At 33.6% G+C, this 22,375-nt stretch overlaps 1 protein-coding gene across 1 annotated transcript; it reads right to left on the bottom strand.

The window, feature by feature from the left end:
* Positions 1-95: 95 nt before the first annotated feature.
* Positions 96-3,430, bottom strand: LOC107899016 (laccase-7). The gene is made up of 6 exons (XM_016824611.2): positions 3,280-3,430; positions 2,749-2,900; positions 2,108-2,352; positions 1,854-1,982; positions 802-1,764; positions 96-519 (listed from the first exon to the last, which is right to left on the bottom strand). The coding sequence occupies exons 1-6, from the start codon at positions 3,403-3,405 to the stop codon at positions 389-391; spliced, it is 1,746 nt and encodes a 581-aa protein (XP_016680100.1). The 5' UTR covers positions 3,406-3,430; the 3' UTR covers positions 96-388.
* Positions 3,431-22,375: the final 18,945 nt, after the last annotated feature.

Here is a 22,375-nt window from a genome sequence, read left to right as displayed (position 1 = left end):
GTGATAGAAGTGCGTGTAATTGGTATACAAAGAATATTAGCAAATATAAAAGTGGGACAAACAACACCAAAGGTCCAAAAGGGTAGAAAATGATATGCGAAGAAATAATTTTATTATAAATAAGGTACACAAAATCTCAACTCATACATTGTAGAGTTTTGAGTTTGAACAAGATCGTAGAGGTGAATTTCATTTATCGCCTATTATTACCCATCGGTAACTTTGAAAAAATTTAGAAGAAAAAAAGAAGACTAATATTACACGACAACTATTGCCTTGAGAATAGTGTCGGTGAAATCCTTTCTGGAGGAATAATAAAAGAAAACGAAGAATATTTCATCTTGAAAATGAACGTCAACTACTGCTATAATGAATAAACAAATAATGTCTAGCATTGTGGAAGATCCACTGGCGGCGGAGGCAAGGTTGTTTCCGGAGTTGGTCCGTTCTCAACCACGAAGGCAGTGGCCAGGCCTATTGGCAAGTGCCCGTCGAAGTGGCAATGCATAAACCAAACACCTGTTCATTTCAGATGAATTGAAACAACAATATGTTAAGCTTTCATGGGGGTAACAGAAGAAGATAAACAAAATCCGTTGGATCTTAGTTAAACTATCATTTTTACTTCCATCGTTGACCTTAACATAAGCCAACAATTAAAGATAATCCAGATTTTCCAGAACCGAATTAAGTCAAAGATTGATTTAGATCTGGACTTTTATTTCAAATCCGAATCTTTGACAATTTCAGGGAATTTCTTTCCTTTTAAAGCAAGTAAATGATCGATGTTAGAAAACTAACCTGGATTATTAGCTACGAATCTGATGACAGCCCATCCTCCAACAGGTACGCCAATAGTGTGGCGGATTTGGGGGTTGAATAGATTGTACTTCAGTGTATCAGTGGCAGGGTTAAAGTTTCCAAACCCTTGCGCCAATACATGGAAATCAAAGCCATGGAGATGCATGGGATGGTTCTCCGCTCCAATAATAGCTGTGTTCTGCATCACCATCTCCACAGTGGAGTTGAACTTAAGCTTGGTGATCCTGGTTCCTTTTGGAGCAAATAACAGAGGTCGGTCGCCATTAATGCTAGGGTTGGTGTAGTCAAATTGAACTGGAGGCTTGACAGGGAAATCAGTGGTGTACACTCCTCGGACGTTGAAGAAAAAGGCTTGCAACAAAGACAAGCTACTAGGTGGCACGAAGGATACATTGTTCATGCTGGCCGAGAGCTTTGCCCCAACAGGTGGACCCTGGCAAGTTGTGTTTGATGGGCAGACATCAAGCGCCATCCCAATGGTGACGAACATTTTATGATCCACTTTAAGTGGGACAGGCTCCCAGTGAGGCCCACCGACCAAAGCAGTAAGGCTGGTAGAAAACTTATGAGCAGTGGGGGTGTCATTGAACGCCGGTAATACTGGTATTAGCGGCGTTCTCGAAGTCCAAGACGGTGCACCCTCATAGACGATGACACCCCTCGTTGTAGTACTATCAAATTCTAAACCAGCCGCACTTGCATAAGCTCTAGCGGCCATGTAATACGACCCAATCGGCTGATCCGCGGTTAGCAAAACGTCAATCGTCTGGCCAGAGGCGACAACCAAGACGTCAGTGACATATGGGTTGGTGTAACGAGCGTCAACGGCCACAACGATCATCTTATGATTCGCTATCTTGTAAAAGAGATTGTTATCAACTGCAGCGTTGGTAATACGTAGGAGATAGGTCTTCCCTTGCTTCACCTTAAGCTTGTACATTTCTGAACCATATAATTAAATTTAGATTGAATATATATTAATTGTCAAACACGCGTATAAGCAAGGAGATCATGAATCTGTAATCACTTACGGTTTTGAGAGCATGGATAGAGATCACCGGGCCATCCATTTATTGTATAAGCATCAGAAATGTTAGGACCAGTGCCATGGGCTAGAGCTTGGTTTGCCATATCAACGACATTACCATTCCACCACTCACCTGCAAAGGCATTCCTATTTGTTAGCTTAAACCTAGGCTTAGAACCATGGAACATTTATATATCTCTTCTCATGATAAATAATGAATTGGATGTAAGATCTCGGGTTCCCGGTGGCTATATATACCTAACAGGATGGGAACTTCCCTATAGGGCTTTGGGAATGGGTAAGAGCTGCCAGCTCTGGGGCGGATGATGATTGCACCATAGAGGGTGGCACGGAGCGTGGAGGTATGAGAGTGCCACCAAAAGGTTCCTTCTTGTTTAATGATTTTGAATTTGTAGGTGTATTTATTTCCGGGGCGAATTGGACATTGAGTGATCATGTCAGGTCCATCTGCCCAGGCACTCAGCATCTGATGAATTCCATGCCTGATCAAGCAGCATAACCATTAGAAAATAAGTAAATCATATAAATGCATATCAAAAGAAAATCATGTTATAAATTTAGTTTTGGAGTTTAGTTAATTAGTATTAAATCAGTAGTAGTTGAAAAAATGGTTCACATGAATTTTTTCTTTTTTGTTTTTTAAATGGACCACATGGGTATAAGATACACGATTGCATAATTGCATCCCATATGGTATTTTAATAAGGAGAAAATTTTTTTAATTAATAAAACCAGAACGGAAGCCGACCTAATGAAGTATGACAACCGACGTTTTCGTCACAAAAAGACCACATTTTGGGGAATAAGTTAATAATAATTTCACAAATACTAACGGTGAAAATTGAGTAAATTCAATTGTATTCCACGAAGGTTTTTACCAGTGAATAGTCAAGTTGTAAGGTGATTTATTAAAGACATGAATAATCAGGGTGTCACCCTCTCGGGCACGGATACTTGGGCCAGGGAGTCTGCCATTTGCTGCCGTAATCACATGACGGTTGCATAGCCTATTAACAGTCAAATTTTGCACCTGCCATCAAATTCAAATTATAAGCTTAGGGACATGGTAAACATATATGAAATTATGATATTAACCTTCAAAAATGGGAAAAGAAGGGTTAAAAGTGAGTCTGCCTATAAGCTCAAACTGTAATGGTTAAAAGCTTGTCGTGGAGGTAAATATCAGTAAAGGAATGTGAAGGGTGTGTTTAAAAAGCCATGGCCTTTGTGATGGTATAAAGTCAACGAGCATAGTGTTACACAGGTAAGATATATAATGATGGCAACTGGGAGAAGTGTGAAAATAAAACCACCCCTTCTGGTTTCATGGGATTTGTTTGAGTTGAAACTCAAAACCTTGAACCAGCTTGGGGTTCTAAAGGAAAATGAATAAGAGTAGAATCCATTACATTGAATGAGTGCTCCACTATTGCAGCTGAAACTGTTGTAGCAGCCACCATAAGAAGCAAAGAGGAAGCAAACAAGAACACAAGGCGCCCCATTTCGATTGAATAAATAACAGAGGGAGAGGTCATGGAAATGCTTTGCTAGGAGTGAGATGCAAAGGTTGAAGAAAGGGCTTCAATTTATATTAGAAGTGCACGAGGTTTCCTCTTGGAACTTTCTTCATATTTCGGGGATAGTTTATTAACTTGCGGAAATCGTTTTTTATTTGAAATAAAGATGTGAACTTAACCCTACGATATCGAGAATTAAATATTAAGGGGGAGGTCTTAGCTTGGGCATACCAATTGCTTAACAACCTAGCCAAAACGAGTGGGAAAATATTTTCTTTATGAACTGGGAAGCCAATGTGTCAGTCCAACCTTCGTTATCAAGGTGGTCAAGTTCGGCCATCAAAAGAAGTTTTTTACTTCAAAAATATTAATAATATATATTAAACAATGAAAGAATCATGGTTGTTGAAGCCCATCCTTTTGAAATTACTTATTAGAATATTGTTTCATACTAGGATCAGAAATGACACTAGCTTCCTTTCATAACCATGGGGTAATCTGAATTTAGTTGCAGTGCAATATTAAGGTAATTCAAAGGCAAATCAAATCGAGGAGCTGCTGGCACATGCAATGCGTCAACACCTAACCTCTGGGTTTATTACTCATTCTCAGCCTTTGGCTAGTGTCTCGCTATTGCTATCGTGCAGGCTCTAAATACCGTGAAACTAAAATTAATTTAAATATTTTTTAAATATTTTCATGTGTTACAAATATTAAAAATGAGTTTCTAAATTTTTAAAATTTATTTTGAGTTAATTTTACAACTTTTTAAAGTGTTTCAAAATTATTTTCAAGCACTTTTAAAGTCAAGTACTGAGGTTATTGCCTTAGGTATATATTGATACTCCAAGCAATCTCCACAATACTTTCTAGAGGGATAACATATTGAAACTTGACTTAAGATATCGATATCATTGGTAAGGTATCATACATTGGTAAGTCATTAGTCATAACACATTCTAAAAGCGCAAATATCAATATCTAATATTAAGGTATCGATATCATAGTGTTTCTAGCAGTTATTTTTCTTTAATAGTATCAATACCCATTTTAGTATTATCGATATCGTAGGTTGCAGAAAGACTTTAATGCATGCAATTAATGCTTCAAACAGTTAAAAAACTTCCTCCAACCACTTTAAATTGCTAGAATACATTAAGAGGATATAAATTGGGTCTCATTGCACTCAAGAGAAAACAAAAAGCAAATTCAAACAATCAAAAATTAAATATTCATTAATCACATTTTTTATTCTCATTTTATTCAAATTCTATTTGTAAACACTTGTTGGGTCGAGTTCATATTTTTCTTTCAAGTATTTATTTATATTTGTGAGTGCTTAAACATCGCAAACCAATACCTTTGAGATGTCTTCCATTGTTTGCTCTTTATTTTCTTTATTTGTGAGATTACTTGAGGTTTTTTACTATAAAAATTGAAAAGAGCTAAGTGGTGTTATCTTATCAATTTAAAAGATAGAGAGTTGTAAAAGATTATACATTGTTCTTGAAAGGAATTGACTCTAAGTTGGTGAATTGAGAAAATCTTAGAAAAAGAAGGTTAAGGTAGAAGAGGTAGATAATTGATGGGCGTCAAAACCACAAAAAATAATTTCTACAAAATAACTTTAAATAGTAATAAAGAGTGGTGGAGGGTCGAGTCCACAAGGAATGGTATTATAATCAACTCTCGCGTTTAACTTGTGATCAGGATTTCTGTCGTGTCGATAGTAGCGACAATAGTCATGCCCACATCTCCAAACAGACCTGCTAAAAAGTAAACAAATAAATCAGGGGAGTTTTGAAATGTTTAGAAATTAAATAATTGAAACAACATAAATAAAAAATTAAATAAATTGGAAATTAAATTAAATTGGGAAATAAATTTGGATTTTGTAAACAGAGATAATAAGCCTTAGCCCTAGATTCAGTGGATTCTTGATTTTGAATCAATCCTCGAAAATTAATTTTCTCCTCTAAACAATAAGTTGATTATAGCAGTTAAGAACGTCCTAACCACCAATTCTTCCTCTCGTAGCTGGTCCCGACACGACCTGTAAACCAACCCTTACTAATTATCTAACCGAGATACATGCGTTTCCGATTCAAGATTCCAGCAGCCTTGCGCTCTTAAGAACCCAACTTGGATTAACGGCCTCAACCGCGCGGGTCGTTTAAACCCGATCACTTCTCCCTTGATTTGTTCTTGGAGATCTAAAAACAACATGACCGATTTGTTTCCCCAACTGTCCGCAAGCATGACTCCAACCCAACGCGCTTTTTGATTTGAAATCGAGTTAACTTTAAGGGATGAGTTGTCAATCCCGATACTTAGGAAAAATGTGAATATCGATTGAAAGGATTTTTAGTACAGATACGTATCTCACGATTCCCAACCGGAAAGAATACCGCCTAAAGCTAAGTTGGTATTTAGTAAAGCATGAAATTATTCATGCTTTGGTTGGCTATAGAGTAGATTTGAATGAAAATGGTGGAAATTGGGAAAGGAAAGGGCTTGGAAAGTAATTAAACAAATTTTGCAAAGAACAAAGAAATGAAAATGGAATTGCAATAGCTATTGACGCATGAATTTGGAAAGGAAATAAATTAATTCTTATTTAATCCAAATGAAATCAAGTGTCAAGTGTCTTTCAAGCTACCTTAAAGCCCTATTTATATACATGTCACTTACTAAATTTGGCTTGAGCACCCAATACATAATTAAAATTTAATAAAAGAATAAAATCATATTTTTTTTTCTAATTTTGGCTTTTACAAAGTCAAAAGAAATCTTATGAGTCCTTGGCTATTTCCACGTTTTTGATTCGGTCCCACTTTATTGACTATGCTGCAAATTGGTCATTTTCTGGTCGTTTTTAACTCATAGCATCCCAATTGCATTCCTGACAGGATTAAAACATAAAATCACTAATTTAGCAGGGATCAATTCAAGAATTAACCGTTTTAAACACAAAAAAATAGGCAAATTTAACATGTTATCAATAATTGAGGTTGAATCACTATAAATCATTGTGTTGATTTTTAATCTTTCACTTGCATCATTTAATCACCAATTTGCCCTTTCTTATGTTTATTGAGCTTACAATTGGTATTAGAACTAGAACTCTAATGACAGTTAATGCTACATTCAAGAGAAAATTTCTACAAGAAGCTCAAGATGAAAGTAAAATATCAAGAGGTTGCTCACTTGGAAGAAGTATGACTCATGGATTTTGAGCAAAATTCAACAATGTTGGGAGAAGGCTATTCGAAAATGAGACAACCACTCTTTAATGGCACAAATTACTCATATTAGAGAATAAGAATGAATCTATTCATCCAAGCTAATGACTATGAAATTTGGAAGGTGATCAAACATTGGCTCTCATTCCCAAAGAAGATAGTGTAAGATACCATTGTGCCTACAGAAGGTGATGAATGGAATGAAGTGGATGTGAATATGACTCAACTCAATGCTAAATTCATGCATACTCTATTTTGTGCTCTTTACCCAAATGAGTACGATAGAGTTTCTTTATGTGAAAATGTCAAAGAGATTTTGGACAAGCTTAAGGGCACAAGAAGAGTCAAAAGAATCCAAAAATAACCTTGCATACTTTGGATCATGAGTTCTTCAAGGTCAAGTTGAATGAAGTAATTAAAGATATGTTAAATTGTTTCACTGATACCATTAACGGTATTAAAACTCTTAGGGAGACTTATCCTAATAAGGATATGGTGAATAATATGCTCAATAGTCTACTCCTACTTGCTTTCAGGTCAACACTTGGACAATTAAGTTTGAGTAAAATATATTTCATTTTCAAAGGCTAAGTGTACAATAGTTTTTTACTCCTACTTAAGTTCCTAAGGTGTCTATTTAGTTGTTTCTCTTTTCTTAAAAGCCTATGGTAGTTGTGCAAGAAACCAGACCAACACATTCAAAGTTTGAAACACTCAAGCCTATTTCTTGTGCCCCTATCTCTACTTCTTGCCTTTCACTGTAAAAGTAAACCATGTAATAGAAAATACATTGGCAGTAGTATAACTAGTGGTGAAAAGTACACATCAGATGGTGATGTGCAAAAAGTGGATATAAAAATAATGATAATTTTGATATATAAAATATAAGCTCAAAAATTGTCATCACTTTCTATTGAAACTAAACATTGATAATGACAATATAGAATGATCGCAAAGCAATAAGAAAGAAAAATAAAACACATAGATTTTACATGAAAACCCTTTCGAGGAAAAACCATGGGCAGAGGAGAAAAAAATTCTCTAATGTTGAAAATCGAATAAATACAAGAGAAGTTTCGACTACATCTATTTAAATGTTGAAAAACCTTATTCTAATAAATGTCAAATAGAAGTGTAGTTTCATACGGATTCTACTTGTGCAACATAGTTCGTACCGCATATAATTAGAGCCATTGTATTTTATTTTAACAAGGATTCGAGTCACACAACTCTAACACTTTCCACTAGTACTTGTAATTATACGAAATTACAGGAAAATAATTCTTTTGAAAGAGGTATTTTGATGATTGAGCCCACAAAAAGATTTGCACTTTCCAAAATAATAAAATAAAACTTCAACACAAGAATTAAATTAAACTAATATAAATCTAAAAACTAACTAAGAATAATTAATAAGAATAAAATAAATAATTAAAGCAAATAAATAAAATAACTAATTTAATAATTAAACCTACGATGCAAAATAAGTCATGGAAATGAAGTTTATCTTCAGTTAATAGGATTTACTCATCCAATTAAGTTATTTATAAGTCTAAGGTTCATGATTAAGATGGTCTTACGATGTAGGTACCTGTGTTGTTGTATAGCTTACAGGCGTTTAAAGAACTTTACGTTGATGTATGTCAAATAAGAAATAACTAAACCTTAAACCATCACTCCCATCTATTCCACTACCTAAGTTAGTGTATATCTTATAGGTAGTCTTGTTAATTGGTGTATATCTTAGCGGGTTTAGGTAACTATTCAACTTGATCGCTAAGGTTAAGAAAACACTCTTGTTGTTTAACTCTTCCCTAAATGATTTTTCAATGAATTGAATAATTAGTCTTGCCACAATCTTAAGCTTATCTCTAACATATGGCGATTAATAATCCATTAACTTTCGATCTACTTCACCACTACTTAAGCGATTGGTTCATAACGAGCATCAAAACAACAAAAAAGAATAATAAAACAATAATAAGAATAATAATTTAAAAGAGATCAAGAGAAAAGAAAATCTTATTGAATAATTGCATCTCCTATATTAATCCAAGCATCGCTCGGGTCTATGTTAGCACGACGATTACAATTACTTTGAAAGAAAACTAAGAGAAAAACTTAAAAAAAAAAATTGAATAAGTATAAAAACATAGCACACTTAATTGAGACATAAAGATGGTTATTTATAACCTTGTGTTGGCCTAATTAGGGCTTCACTCAACTTGGGCGAAAAGAAACAAAACCGGGCATGAAAAGACAGCAAAACAACACAAGACCCATGTGTGGTAGAATAACATGTTGTGGCGTGCATGATGCTTCAACACTCCCAAGCATTTTCTTTAATTTTTTACACTTATTTTGCTTCCACTCGTATTCGAATTTGCTTCTCATGTCAAATTAGACCTAAATAAAGTTAAAATACTCACTAAAATATCTGCTAAAAATTAACAAAAATCAAGTAAAAAATAACATAAAACATAAATATGATGCAATGCATGAAATCTATTTTATTTATGCAATTAAATGTAATATTTTACTTAAGAACTCACAAAAATCTAAATGAAAGGAGTACAAATATAATTATATGATGAGAACCCATCACATGATCACTAGAGGGAAAGAAAGAATAGTTAGGTCTAAGCTTTATTTATCTTCAACTTCCTTCCCAAGTGAAGATCTTGTAGACATTCATAAAGCCAAGCAACATTTAGTCCAATTGTAAAGGCCAGTACCATAAGAGTTAAAGTGAACTCACTTTAGCTATAACACATAAATGGAAGTTGAGACAGATAAATGTTAATAACACGTTTCTCAATGGTGAACTTGCTGTAGAAGTGTTCATGGTACAACCATCTAGACTTGAGCAAGTAGATGCAAATAGAGACGCTCGTGTGTGTAAATTAGATAAAGCATTATGGACCTTAAATCAAGTTCTAGAGCTTAGTTTGACAAACTCAAAAATTGTCTAGTTTTCAATAGAGGTGTTCGTGAGTCGGGTCGAGTCAAGTTTGAGCTGGATCTAGGCATGATATTAACACGATTTATGCTTATTCAAGCCCAGTTTGACCTGAAATATAGGCTTAAAATTTTGCCCAAGACTATGCATATTTGTAAATAGTTAATCCAAGCCCAATTTAGGCCCGCCCATATTATTTTTTTAAAAATAAAAATATTTTTATATATTTTTAATTTAATATTTAATAATTTTATATATTTTTAATTTATTAAAATTTTATATGTAGTCTTCAAAAAAATTATATAATCATCTTAACATTTTTTAATGTTTACATTATAGTAGTATTGTATATTACTATAAATTTAATTTTTATATGTTATAAATTACATAAATAATATATAAAATAACATAATATAAAATAATACCAACTTAAAAAAATTGGGTCGAGCTCAGGCATTAAATGTTTAAACTCAAGTCCGACCCATATTCTAAACAATCCTAATATTTTTATTCAAACTCTCTCAAATTTCAAACAAACCTTCGAGCTTAAGCGGATAATCCCAACCCATAAACATGTCTAACTCCACAATAGATCTAGCAAGATAATCATTCATGTCTCTTTTTCATTGTATGCGTGGATGATATATTATACTGACAATATATTATACTTTCAATGGAAACTTCTGATTGAGCTTAAGCGGGTGATTGAATAGCTAGCTCAATCAGAAGTTTACATTGAAAGATTTGGGAAACTTGAATTACTTTCTTGGTCTTGAGATACAATGCACTAAAGATAAAGATCTGATGGTTACATCACCAACTCTCTCAGTGTTAGATGAGGAATCGATGGATGATGCTACAAGTTATCGCAAGGAATTACGTAGGGGCGAAATTAGAAAATATTTTTAGGGGGTTGAAATGAAATTTTAATTTTTAATAGTCTATATCTTATAATTTTTAAATGATTAAATTAAAATTTCATAATTTTAGGGGGCAAAATGCAATTTTACCTTTACTAATTTAAAATTTTAAAATTTTCTAAAGGGTCAAAACAATAATTTTCTATTTTAGGGGGACCGGGGTACCTGCCAGCCCCCCTAGATTCGCCTCTGGTAGTAGGCGCACTTCAGTATATATGTTTGGTTAAATTACGCTATTAGTCCCTGTACTTTACAAAAGTTGTAGACTTAATCCCTTTATTTTTACTTGGTCATTTTTAATTCTTGTACTTTTCAAAAATTAAAATTTCAGCCCTCACCAAACAATTAGTGTTAAATTCATTAAGTTAAGTTCTGCTATTTTCAAAATCCAATGCAACAAATATATTGTCATATGCGTAATGCCATGTCAGCTTATTATTTTCACATATTACTCATTAAAAATCCAGTTAATGAATTGACAACTGTCATTTGTGTGAAGATTGAAATTTCAAAATTCGACAAGTATATGGACCTAGAATAATCCAATGGGAGAAAATGGACTAAATCTACAATTGTACGCATAGTACAAGACTAGTAATTGAATTTAACCAAACAGATTTAAGTGCTACTATTTGAGTTAGGACTAAAATTTTAAAAATTGAAAAGTAAAAGGACTAAAACTGACCAATTCAAAAAGTATAAGGCCCAAAATTGATCAAATACACAACTTTTGCAAAGTATAGGCACTGATAGCAGAATTTAACCTATATGTTTTGACCAGGTCAGATATCACTTTTAGTGTGAATGAAGTTAGTCAATCCATGCAAGCTGTCAAAATGATTTTTTTTTTTGATGAATTGTCAAAATGAATTTTAACATACCTCAAAGGCACTCAAGAGTCATGGGTTCGTGTTTCAGCCAGCTGATCAACTCGACTCACATACCCCATAGACGATCCAGATCGGGCTTTTGCATTTATTTTAGGGAAACTAGTTGGTTGGTCATCAAAGAAACAAAAGACGGTGTCTAGATCCACGTCAGAGGCTGGGTACAAAAGTTTGGCATTGGCTGGTACCCTGTTTTATGGTGTGATCAACGTCTGGTGTTCAAATTGCAGCGAATCCACTCCTTCATGCCAAAATGAAGCATGTTGAGGAATTTAGTCAACAGTTAGTGAAATTACAGATGAGTGAGTTAGGTGATTAGTCAAAAGCAGTTTGGAATTATGATATAAAATCGTAAATAGAAAATTGATGTATGTGAAATCAGCAAGCAATTAAGCAATCGATTATTTTAAGTGAACTTAGAATTAAAATGCTTTTCTCATGTGACTATAATTAATTACAAGTTTAACAACTGTATTAAAAATAAAATCCCTTGCTAGCTTTCAAACTATCTAGAAAGTTAAAACAAACACCCTTCATACTTCATATTTCATTACTTTTTTATAACGCACCTTGCTTCTCTTTTATGAATTACGTCCCATTTGAGAATAGTGACACTGAAATCTAAATTCATGATAAATAGTAAAACAAAACTGAAGAAGAAACAAATCAAATTTTCATCTTCAAGACCAACGTCAACTACTGCTATAAATTATGTATACATTAATTTCCAATTAGTAATTCATGATTTTACCTTTTATTTTTCTACAATAACGTAATTTTGATTTTCTTTATAAAAAAACATAAATTATATTACATGCCATAATAGTAATACATAATAATTAATTATTATATATTATTGTTTATTATATTAGTTGTGATTAAACATTATAATGTTATGTAATACTATTGTAATAGGCCCGGGCTCACAAAAAAAAAACCCAAAATAATCAAACAAAGTCCAAGTCCAGTCTAAAATTATATCATTTGACCCGATCGGAATGACTCATCCATTTACAAGCTTGACACATATGAAAACATAATCTTTAAAGATATACAATCTTAGATATGATATGCAATCTTAGAAGATATGATTTTGTAATCTTAGAGATTTAATTTGTAGATGCCCTTAATCTTAGCCATTGATGTAATTGATCTGTACCGTTGGATTTGGGGAGGCTCAACTATAAATAGAGGCCTCTCCCTTCATTGTAGAACACTTGAGTTTGGAGAAATAATAATTTTTAAGAGCATTCACTCAAATTTCTCCCTCTCTTGCGTTCTTATTTTCTGTGGCTTGCTCTTATTTTGTTCTTCGTTCATCTTCGTTTCTTTTTAAGTTGCTTTCATTTGAGTTGGATTTTGGTGGAGGAATTTCATTGATCTTCATATTGTGAGAGTTAGGCTGGCTTAAGCGTTTTTTTTAAACATTTTTTATTTATCCATTTAATTGTTTAATCATTAATTATTCTTTTACTTTTATTCGTTTATTTATCCATCAACTTTCTTATTTACATATTGTTCATTCATTTAACCATTCTTATCATTCTTTTATTTTCTTCCATTAATTATATACTTTATTTGTTTTTAATATTATGTCACACATGTTGTTTATTTGGTAAAAACTCGTGTTATAAATTATCCATTTTAAATTGTTTGATTATTTGCTTTAATCTTTTTTCCATATATTATCAATTGCAATTTTTTTTGTATTATCTATTTTATATACCATTTATTTTTAAGATGTTTTGGGCATAACTTGTTCTAAATTCCTTATTACACAATATTTATTTTTAAACTCATTTATATATTATTACTTTATATATTACTTATTTTAATTTTTTATATATTATTTATTCTAAACTTATACATATATTACCTACTTTTTTTATATATAATTTATTTATTGATTTGTATATTGTTGATTTCAAATTTCTTTTTCCCTTATTATTTATTTTCAAATTTATTATTTTTAATTTTTTTTACATTTTAGTTTGCCTTATATATATATTTTATTTTATACTCTTTGTTTTAAATTCATTGGTCTTTGATTATTGATGCTAGTATTTAAATAATTGCCATTATGTGTTTTATAAATTGTTTATTTGTATATTCATATTGCCCTTTTTTATCAAAGTTTTTAAGCATCGTTTTAATATTGCGTCAATTTTTCCCAATTTTAAAAAAAAAACTTTAAAAAATAAGGCAATATTCGGTACTTTGGAGCTTTGAGAAAATCGTGCCCTAACTTACTAGGTTTCGATTTTTTTGATCCAAATAACCGAATATCCTTTTTAAACTTTAATGCATGAGACAAGATTAGTTTCGAGGGTTAAAATGTCGTATCCTAATTTACTGGATATGACATCTTATTACTTCGGGACAAGGAGGTCTTAACATCAAATTCGATTTATTCAGGTTTTTAAAGAGGATCATATTTTAAAATCTTTTCAAATTTTCGACAATAGGACATTAATTAATCAATTAGGTACCAATTTTTGGGCGTTACGAGGTGCTAATCCTTCCTCATGCGTAACTGACTCCCGAGCCCATTTTCTCAAATTCTGTAGACCAAAATCATTATTTTAATAAATCAAAATATTTTATTAAAATGATTAATCTCAAGGTGAGCCGATCACACCTCGAAAAAAAGATTGGTGGCGACTCCATTTTCGTTTTAAAAGTCGACCCCATTTTTCAAAATAAAAATGGTTTCGACAGCTTGGCGACTCCGCTGGGGACCATAAGAGAGTCAAGCCGTAAATTGATTAATTTTTGTCTTTTTTGTCAAAAGTTGAAATTTTGGTTTTTAATATATGATCCTCTCATTGCATTTCATATGTTTTGAGTTATAGTTTTCATCATGTTTTGTATTTTAAATTTTTATATCTCCTCACATTGCATTGCATGACTGTTGCTCACACCTTTTTAAGTAGGAATGAGAAGCTACTCTTTCGTGAGGTTTTTACCTTCGTGCAGGATAGTGGATCACTTTCGAGATACATTCGTACTTATGTCTTCATGAGATTTTCATCTCCGTCCAGCCATAGGAAAATGTATTCCCCTGAATTTAACTCGGTCCATATGAGCCTATAATGGGTGAGGATCGAGGAATCTGTTGGTTTAGGTACCCTTGCCTTAGAACCGAACCGCATATAGAGAGCCCTAAGAATCTACCCTAGGTAAAGCCATGCCAAACCCTAGTGGTCACCCAGATAGGTGTTCTATTCTATTGTTTATTTCTTTTGTACTGACGTATTTTGTTTTGTTTATGATTGCTTTGCATTTTCATAATAGAAAAGAGGCGTTGATTCAAATTTGATTGCTAAATAGAAAAGCTTGTCATGGAAAGTGAATTTCTTGATAAGGTAGAATATAATGCGACTGCCTGAATATAGTCTGATTAAATACAATGAGAGAAGGCTAGAAGTTCATGGAGGAATATACTACTATGCTTCGTGCTTGAGGATTCAAACCGACAAAGATTATTCGAGAGCTTTCACGTCTCAAAGAAAATAAAGAGCATCGCGGGATGAGCAATGGGTCGTGGCTCGGATCAAACAAAACGGAGATAGTAGAGACATATTTTGGAAAATTCATAAGATTTGATCCTAGCATCCAGATATGAAGAAAAAGATCGATGTCTTCGCCTGGAATATAAGGGCAAAGCGCATATGTAATCCGTTTTATGTAAAGAAATTTGTTTTCTAGAAAAGTTGTTCTAATAGAATTGAATTCAGAATCAATGTATCTTTTTTTTTGCATTCATTCCATGCATCTGCATTACATTGCATCATATGTCTTAGATTTTCACAAAAGGACCCTAATTAGGTAAAATTATTTCAGTTAACCTGGGAACTAAAAAAAAGTCTATCGATTAAGCATCGTTACGGTACTCACGAAAGAACAAAAGTAATGGACCAAAGATTGGAAATGTTAGAACATATTCAAAGAGAAATGCAAGACCAGTTGCAAATGCAAATGCAAGAGCAATTGACCAAAATTTAGCAAGATATGAGGGACCAGATGTTAGAGTCCCAAAAGAATATGATAGATCAATTGACCCAATTGTTAACCAGGGGGCTAGAAAAAGGGAAAAGCCCTATGGTCAATTCTGGAGATGATAATGACAAACCTCTGGGTTTTACCCTGATAAATGCTCAGACATAACCCGAGGTGTACCTACAAGGACCATCTGTTACGATCAGGCCTCAATAATATCAGGTCGGTACCTTTGTCCCAATAAACTACCCGATACGCTCAGTTTCTAATCCAGGGAATAATCTAACTAATCCCGTTGTCCCTGATCACGATGAGGTGGCAGAAATGGAAAAAGAAAGGGTAGATCTGCTGAAACAACTTAAGAATCGATGCAAATGGCTGGAAGAGAAATTTAAAACAATAAAAGTGCTTGTCGAAACCATTTTTTTAGTTTGAAAAAAATGGGATCGACTTTTTAAATAAATGGGAGTCGCCATCGATCCTTTATTGAGGTGTGATCGGTACACCTTAAAACGATTTTTGGTCTTCAAATTTTGAGAAAAATAGGTTCAGGAGTCGGTTACGCACGAGGAAGGGTTAGCACCCTCGTAATGCCCAAAATTGGTACTGAATTGATTGTTTAATGTCCTAGTGTCGAAATTTTAAAAAAAGATTTTAAAAATACGATCCTTTTATCTTGAATAAAATGAATTGGATAATAAGGCTCACTTACTTCAAGGAAATAAATTGTCACACTCAGTAAGTTAGAGTGCAACGTTTCAAATCCTCAAAATTAAGTTTGTCTCTTGACTTTTAAAACCTACGCATTTTGAGAAGGATGATTATTTGGGTCAAATGAGAAAATCAAAACCCAATAAGTTAGGGCTCTATTTCACAAAATTCCTAAATATCGAATATTGCCTTTATTTTCATTTGTTAGAAAAATCCTTGTCTCGAGAAAACAATATGTCATGTCCAATGCGTTAGGACACCACGTATCGAATTCTCGAGAATGAGCTTTTTATTTATGTTTTAATTAAAAAGGATATTTGGTCTCTTAGATCCTGAGGAAGATTGGAATCCGGTAAGTTAGGACACAATCCTTTCGAGGATCCCAAATTCCGAGTGTCGCGGTATTTTGAAGATTTATGTGCAAAACGATTTCAATGTTTTTCTGAACAAATGTAATGCGGTTGAATGGTGGTGCATAATTCAAAATGATAATTCGTAAATTACGATATATGCTAGTGGACGATAAATCATCAAATAATGTAAACAAACAATGGATAAATTCAAACAAGAATAGCAACAATAATCTTGATCATACAACATTCAAAAATTAAATGAATTACTAATTAATTTTTTGAGATACACTAAAAAGAAGAAAATTATAATAAAAAAATCATACGCACAAAAAGTTGTAAAAATGAACAATATAGATATATAAGTATGAAATGTATTCAAAATGGAGAAAAAAAATGAATAAACACTACATAAAATAATAGTACTTTGATGCATTTTTTAAGTAAATGTTATAAGGAGAAAATTAAATTTATAACATAATATACACATATTAATTTAAAAGAGTAATAGATATGGAGTGGAAAACTTAATATAAATAATATATAAACACTTTTAAAAGAAGACTTAACATTAATAATTAATTAAATCCATAATTTAAAGGTTAAACATAATTTGATATCAATAATATTATATAAAATATTTACAAAAAATGAATTAAAGAGAAAAAATAAAAAGATAAATATATATACATATTAGATTTACATAAAAAAATGCTAAATTTAAATAATGATACATAATAAATTTCAAATAATAATACATATAAAACTTAAAACAATAATAAAACTCAATCATTAAATTAAATTTAAGGTTAAATGTATAAAAATAAAATAATATACGTTTTTCTTAAAAAATAAAAATAAAAAGTATTAAACTGAATTAATAAGGATTAAAATAGATTTTAAACAGAATTAAAGGGAAAATATCGAAAATAGAGTAAAACAGCGGGCCAAAGCGTGACGTGCGGATAATATGGGGACCAAATGGGAAATATTTCCCGTACCCCAAGACGTAGCGTCTTTGCGTTGACCAAAGCATAATCAAGTCGAACATATGGGACCAATTTAGAAAATAAAGAAAGATCGGATTGAAACTACGAAACAAATCAGAGGGGCTGATGGCACAAATGTCCCCTCCAAGGCCAAAACGCGTGGGTCTTGCCACGCTCGAGTCGGGTCATCGGGTTATGGCCATAAACCATCAAACGGTGTCATTTTTCAACGCAAATATAACCTAAAACTAAGGCATTAAGCCATTTTGACAGATTTGCTAAACCTAGACAACCCTCCTCTGTGCCCCGCTCTGCGTTTGTCACTTTCTAAGGCTTTTCATCTTCGTTTCAACTCCGATGGCCGCGGAGAGAAAGTGAAAATCCAGCCTCTAGGTACGTCTAAACACTCTAATCTCCCTTTTTTTATCTTTCGTTGAATAATTTGCATTCGAAATACCAAAGAAAAAAGGAAAAGAAGCAAGAACAAAAAAAGCGAAAGTTAAATCACCTCTCGAGTTTTTTCTTTGAATCTTTTTTTTTGTATTCAATATCTCAGGAAAAAAGAGCCCCCTTTACAGTGTTGGAACCGGTCTTATATAACCGAATCGAAAAGAAAATAAATAAAAAAAATCCCCAAATCTCTTCTGCTATTTCTGTTATTTCTTTTCTTTCCTTGCTATTTTGTTTTCTGTTTTCTTTGTCATTGCTGGTTGTTTTTTTTTTGCGTTTGTTGCATTTGCTGCAGGTGTACGGAGGCCAGCTGGAGATGTACACGCGCGGACTTGGCACACGGGTGCAGCACGCGCAAGGATCTGGTTCGGCTGCGGCGCAAGGGCAGAAAGCTGCTGAAGGCTAGGGTTCCACTTGGAATCGGGCCATGTAAACTGGGTTAGAGTATTTTGGGCTCGGGTTTGATGTAATTCGGATTCTTGGGCTGGAGTGTATTGGGCCCGGTGGATTTGATAGGTGTAGTATTTAGGTTAAGGATTGAATTGGGTTTTGAGTCTATAAATGGACATTTATTAAATTGTATTTTAATATTTGTAAAAAAACTAGGTTGTTAATAGTGGATATTTTAATTAAATTTATTTGTTTTTTCTTTTTTGGTATTTATTGGGCCGGGCAAAATGGGTTATTACAGTGCTGACTACCATTGCGGGGTTGACGTTAAGGACTTGAGCCTGGTCCTAGATCTAGTACTCCTGTCAAAGTTTAAAACTCTATAGTTTGAAAAGTACAATGGGACTAGTTGTCCTGAAGCTCACCTTACGATGTTCTGTTGAAGGATGACAAGATATGTTAATAATGACTAGTTATTAATACATTGCTTCCAAGATAGTCTGATCGGGTCAGTAGCAAAATGGTACAACCAATTGAGCTGTGCTAAAATCAATTCATGGAAAGACTTAGCACAAGCTTTTATGAAGTAGTATAATCATGTAAAAAACATGACACCTGATAGAATTACTTTACATAATATCAAAAAGAAGCAAAGTGAGAGCTTCAGGCAATATGTCCAAAGATTGAGAGAGGTAGCAACACAAGTCCAGCCACCACTTTTGGAGAAAGAAATGACGATGCTTTTTATCAATACTCTGAAAGACCCGTTCATCAACCACATGTTGGGAAGCACTACCATGAGCTTTTCAGATATGGTAATGTCTGGTGAGATAATCGAAAACGCGATAAGGAGTGGAGAGATAGACGCATGAGAAAGCGCCAAAAGATCAACCCTGAGAAACAAGGAAAATAAAGTGAATTACCAGAGCACTAGGCATTCCAAATCAGTCACTGTAGGTCAGTCGAGGACCGTAACCACTAGTTATCAAGACTCTTCAAGGCAAGAATCCAACTCAAAGCCAAATACAGAAAGGCTCCAGTTCACACCCATCCCGATGACATATAACGAGCTGTATCAGGATCTTTTTGATGTGCATGTGGTGTCTTCGTCCTACTCAGAACCAGGGCAACCTCTGTTCCCAAAATGGTATAATAAGAATGCCCAATGTGAGTACCACGTGGGAATAATGGGTCACTCAATCGAAAACTGCACTACATTTAAAAAGTTAGTCGAAAGGTTTATTAAAATGGAAATTGCGAAGTTTGATTTTCATTAGAACCTAATCACTTTGATGAGGCAGCAAATGCGACAATTGAAGGAGGCAAGAAATTTGCGACTCCTTGAAAAAGCCAAAAGCCCACAGGGAATATCGGAGAATCTGAACATTACTGATATATCCGAAAATGGAACCGGGGAATAAAGTTTCCAAGCCCTTGCATACTTGGGAGTGTTTTGAACAATGGGACTGTGGAAGAGATCCCTGTATTTTTAGAGATAATCTAGAGTAATATTCAAAACACACTTGTTGCTTTAAAGCTTGAAGGCAATAAGAATCTTTTTGTGAAATAGGCTTGTGTCCAAAATCTTTATTTCAATAAAATGCATCTTTTTGAGCAAATATTCTTTATTCTTTTCATTTATAGATTCTTTTGTTCTTTGGACTCTCTTTTAAATATTATTTTATTCTTCATTCATACAAATACTTGTCCTTAGATTTATTTATTCTTTGGAATCTGCCTTTGTACCTACAATATGTCTTCAGATATCAATGACATGAGCGATGTTGTTACTGTCTCAAAATCTCCTTTTGAGTAAGATATGTGTCTAAGGGGATCTCAGGACTTTGAATATGACTGAGATTGTAACGTATCTCTGGATTTGTTAAGGATGGTAGAATAAGATGAAAAATAGATCCTACCTTACAAAAGTTTGTGGACAGTGAGCCGAGGAGAAGAGAAAGAGATTGGAGCTTGTCTTACCATCGAAACAAAGAGAAATGTCATTAAATTATTCCAAGAATTCAAAGATGTTTTTGCACGGTCATATCAAGATATGTCTGGCTTACTAAGACCTGTGGATGCTTTTAAGGCTAAAAGGTCCATAAGTGTGTCAAAAGGACACATACTAAGTCACGGGATTTCAATACTACTGATCCACCATGGAAGGGGATTACATCAGTTATGCCGTAAATACCAATTTGAGGAAGATAAAACCTATGTGCCTCATCTATTTTTTCACAAATTTTCCATATGTGGGGCATGAATGTGATGGGGCCAATCTCGTTAAAAGCTTTTAGCCACTACTGATTCATCTTTGTGGTATTCGATTACTTCACTAAGAGGGTGGAAATAGCTTCATATGTTAATGTTACAAGGTCGAAGTCATTAAATTTGAATTTTAAAAAAAGATCAGGCGCAGATAAAGAATACCAAAAAAGACAATCAAAAGTTTGTAGTCTGTTCAAAGATCAGACGCTATAGGCAGCTAAAAAAGAAAAAAAAAGGATCGTGGGAAATATGACTGAGACTTGTAAAGATTGGCATAAATAAGTTACCATTTACCCTCTATACTCATCAAACGTCAGCCAAGACCTTTGCCGGGGCAACACCTGGCCCATTGGTTTATGGAATGTGGAACCCAATCAAAGAAAAAAGGGTTAAAAGCTATTCGTCACGGTCAGATGATGCGGGCTTATGATAAAGAGGTTTATCCTAGAGAATTCAACGAGGGGGACCTGATGTTGAAAAAGATCCTTCTTTTACAAAAGGATTTTAAAGGAAAGTGGATGCCAAATTGGGAAGGACCATATGTTGTAAAGAAGGCCTGTTCTGGAGGAACATTAATATTGATCGAGATGGATGCCAAAGACTTGCACAATCCAGTGAATTTAGAATCAGTCAAGAAGTATTTTACCTGAAAGGAGAGAGGCCAAGGTGAAAACCCGCAAAGGGCACATTGAGACAAAAAAATCAAAAAAATAAAAAAAAAGAAAGAAAAATAGGAGAGGCCAAGACGAAAACCCACAAATGACGCTTTGAGACCAAAAGGGGTTTTAAGTTGAACACCCAAAAAGGACGGCTCAAATTTTGATCCAAAGTGGGGCATGTGGTAGTCTTGCTATGCCTGAATTAACAGTGAGGAAGTATGCTACATCTTAGGGCATTGACAAAGTACTCTAGATCCCCTAAACACATATTAAACTCAAAATGGTCCTCAAGAAGTTCGTACAGAGAAGCTCAAGCCGCGATATCTAGGGCACCTAGTTTTCCATCTTACCTATTTTTGGATTTGCTATCTTTGATTACCTTATTCTTTTCAAGATACGCCCCAATCAATTTCTTTTTATTGTCTTGGCTATCTCTAATTAATTTAATTGTTTCAAGTTATGCTCCTAATTAATTTCCTTCTTGTCCATTGTTATGATCTTTTTCAAGTATTTTATACTGAAATAATGATTAATGGACTAATAATACTTTCGTAAAAGGAGTTTTGCATATTACTCTAGAAGCTTCTAAATAATACGAGAATTTGAAACAGAACTATTATTTAGAACTCACCAAGCCTAAGGGTTGAAAATATTAAAAGATGATTACCTCTTCGGATTTTTTTGGTTGAACAAAAAGACAAGACATTTCATCAGTGATACCATCTCGACAAATAACAAGCAATGTCAACCCAAGTGTAAAAGGGGATCATTCTCGGGAAAAGAAAAATGATACTCTGCATTCATATAAATTTCAAGCATATACATCTGGTCATTACACCCAGGGAATGGTGTAACAGATGAAATTGATTGAAAATGATACAAATTCTATACCTCTGAGTGGCAGCAGGATGGATGGAAGAAACCAAATGTTATTCCCTTGAAGTTGCAGTGGGAGGTACAAACGTTATGTCCTAGACGGTACAGTGGAAGGGACTCTGAAATTACAACGGGGAAAGCTTGCTGAGCAGAATATGATTATTTCATCGAGTTTTCTGTTGGAAAATACTAGTTGAATAAGATAGTAATGCAATACGTCAGTGATAAGACTCTTGATAAACAACGAGTGATGACACCCTAAACATTAAAAAAGGGATCATTCTCATT

The sequence above is a fragment of the Gossypium hirsutum genome, chromosome D04 (assembly GCF_007990345.1).
Source record: "Gossypium hirsutum isolate 1008001.06 chromosome D04, Gossypium_hirsutum_v2.1, whole genome shotgun sequence".
Taxonomy (NCBI): Eukaryota; Viridiplantae; Streptophyta; class Magnoliopsida; order Malvales; family Malvaceae; genus Gossypium; species Gossypium hirsutum.
The sequence above is the reverse complement of the archived record's forward strand: the minus strand, read 5'-3'. Positions and strand labels throughout refer to the sequence as shown.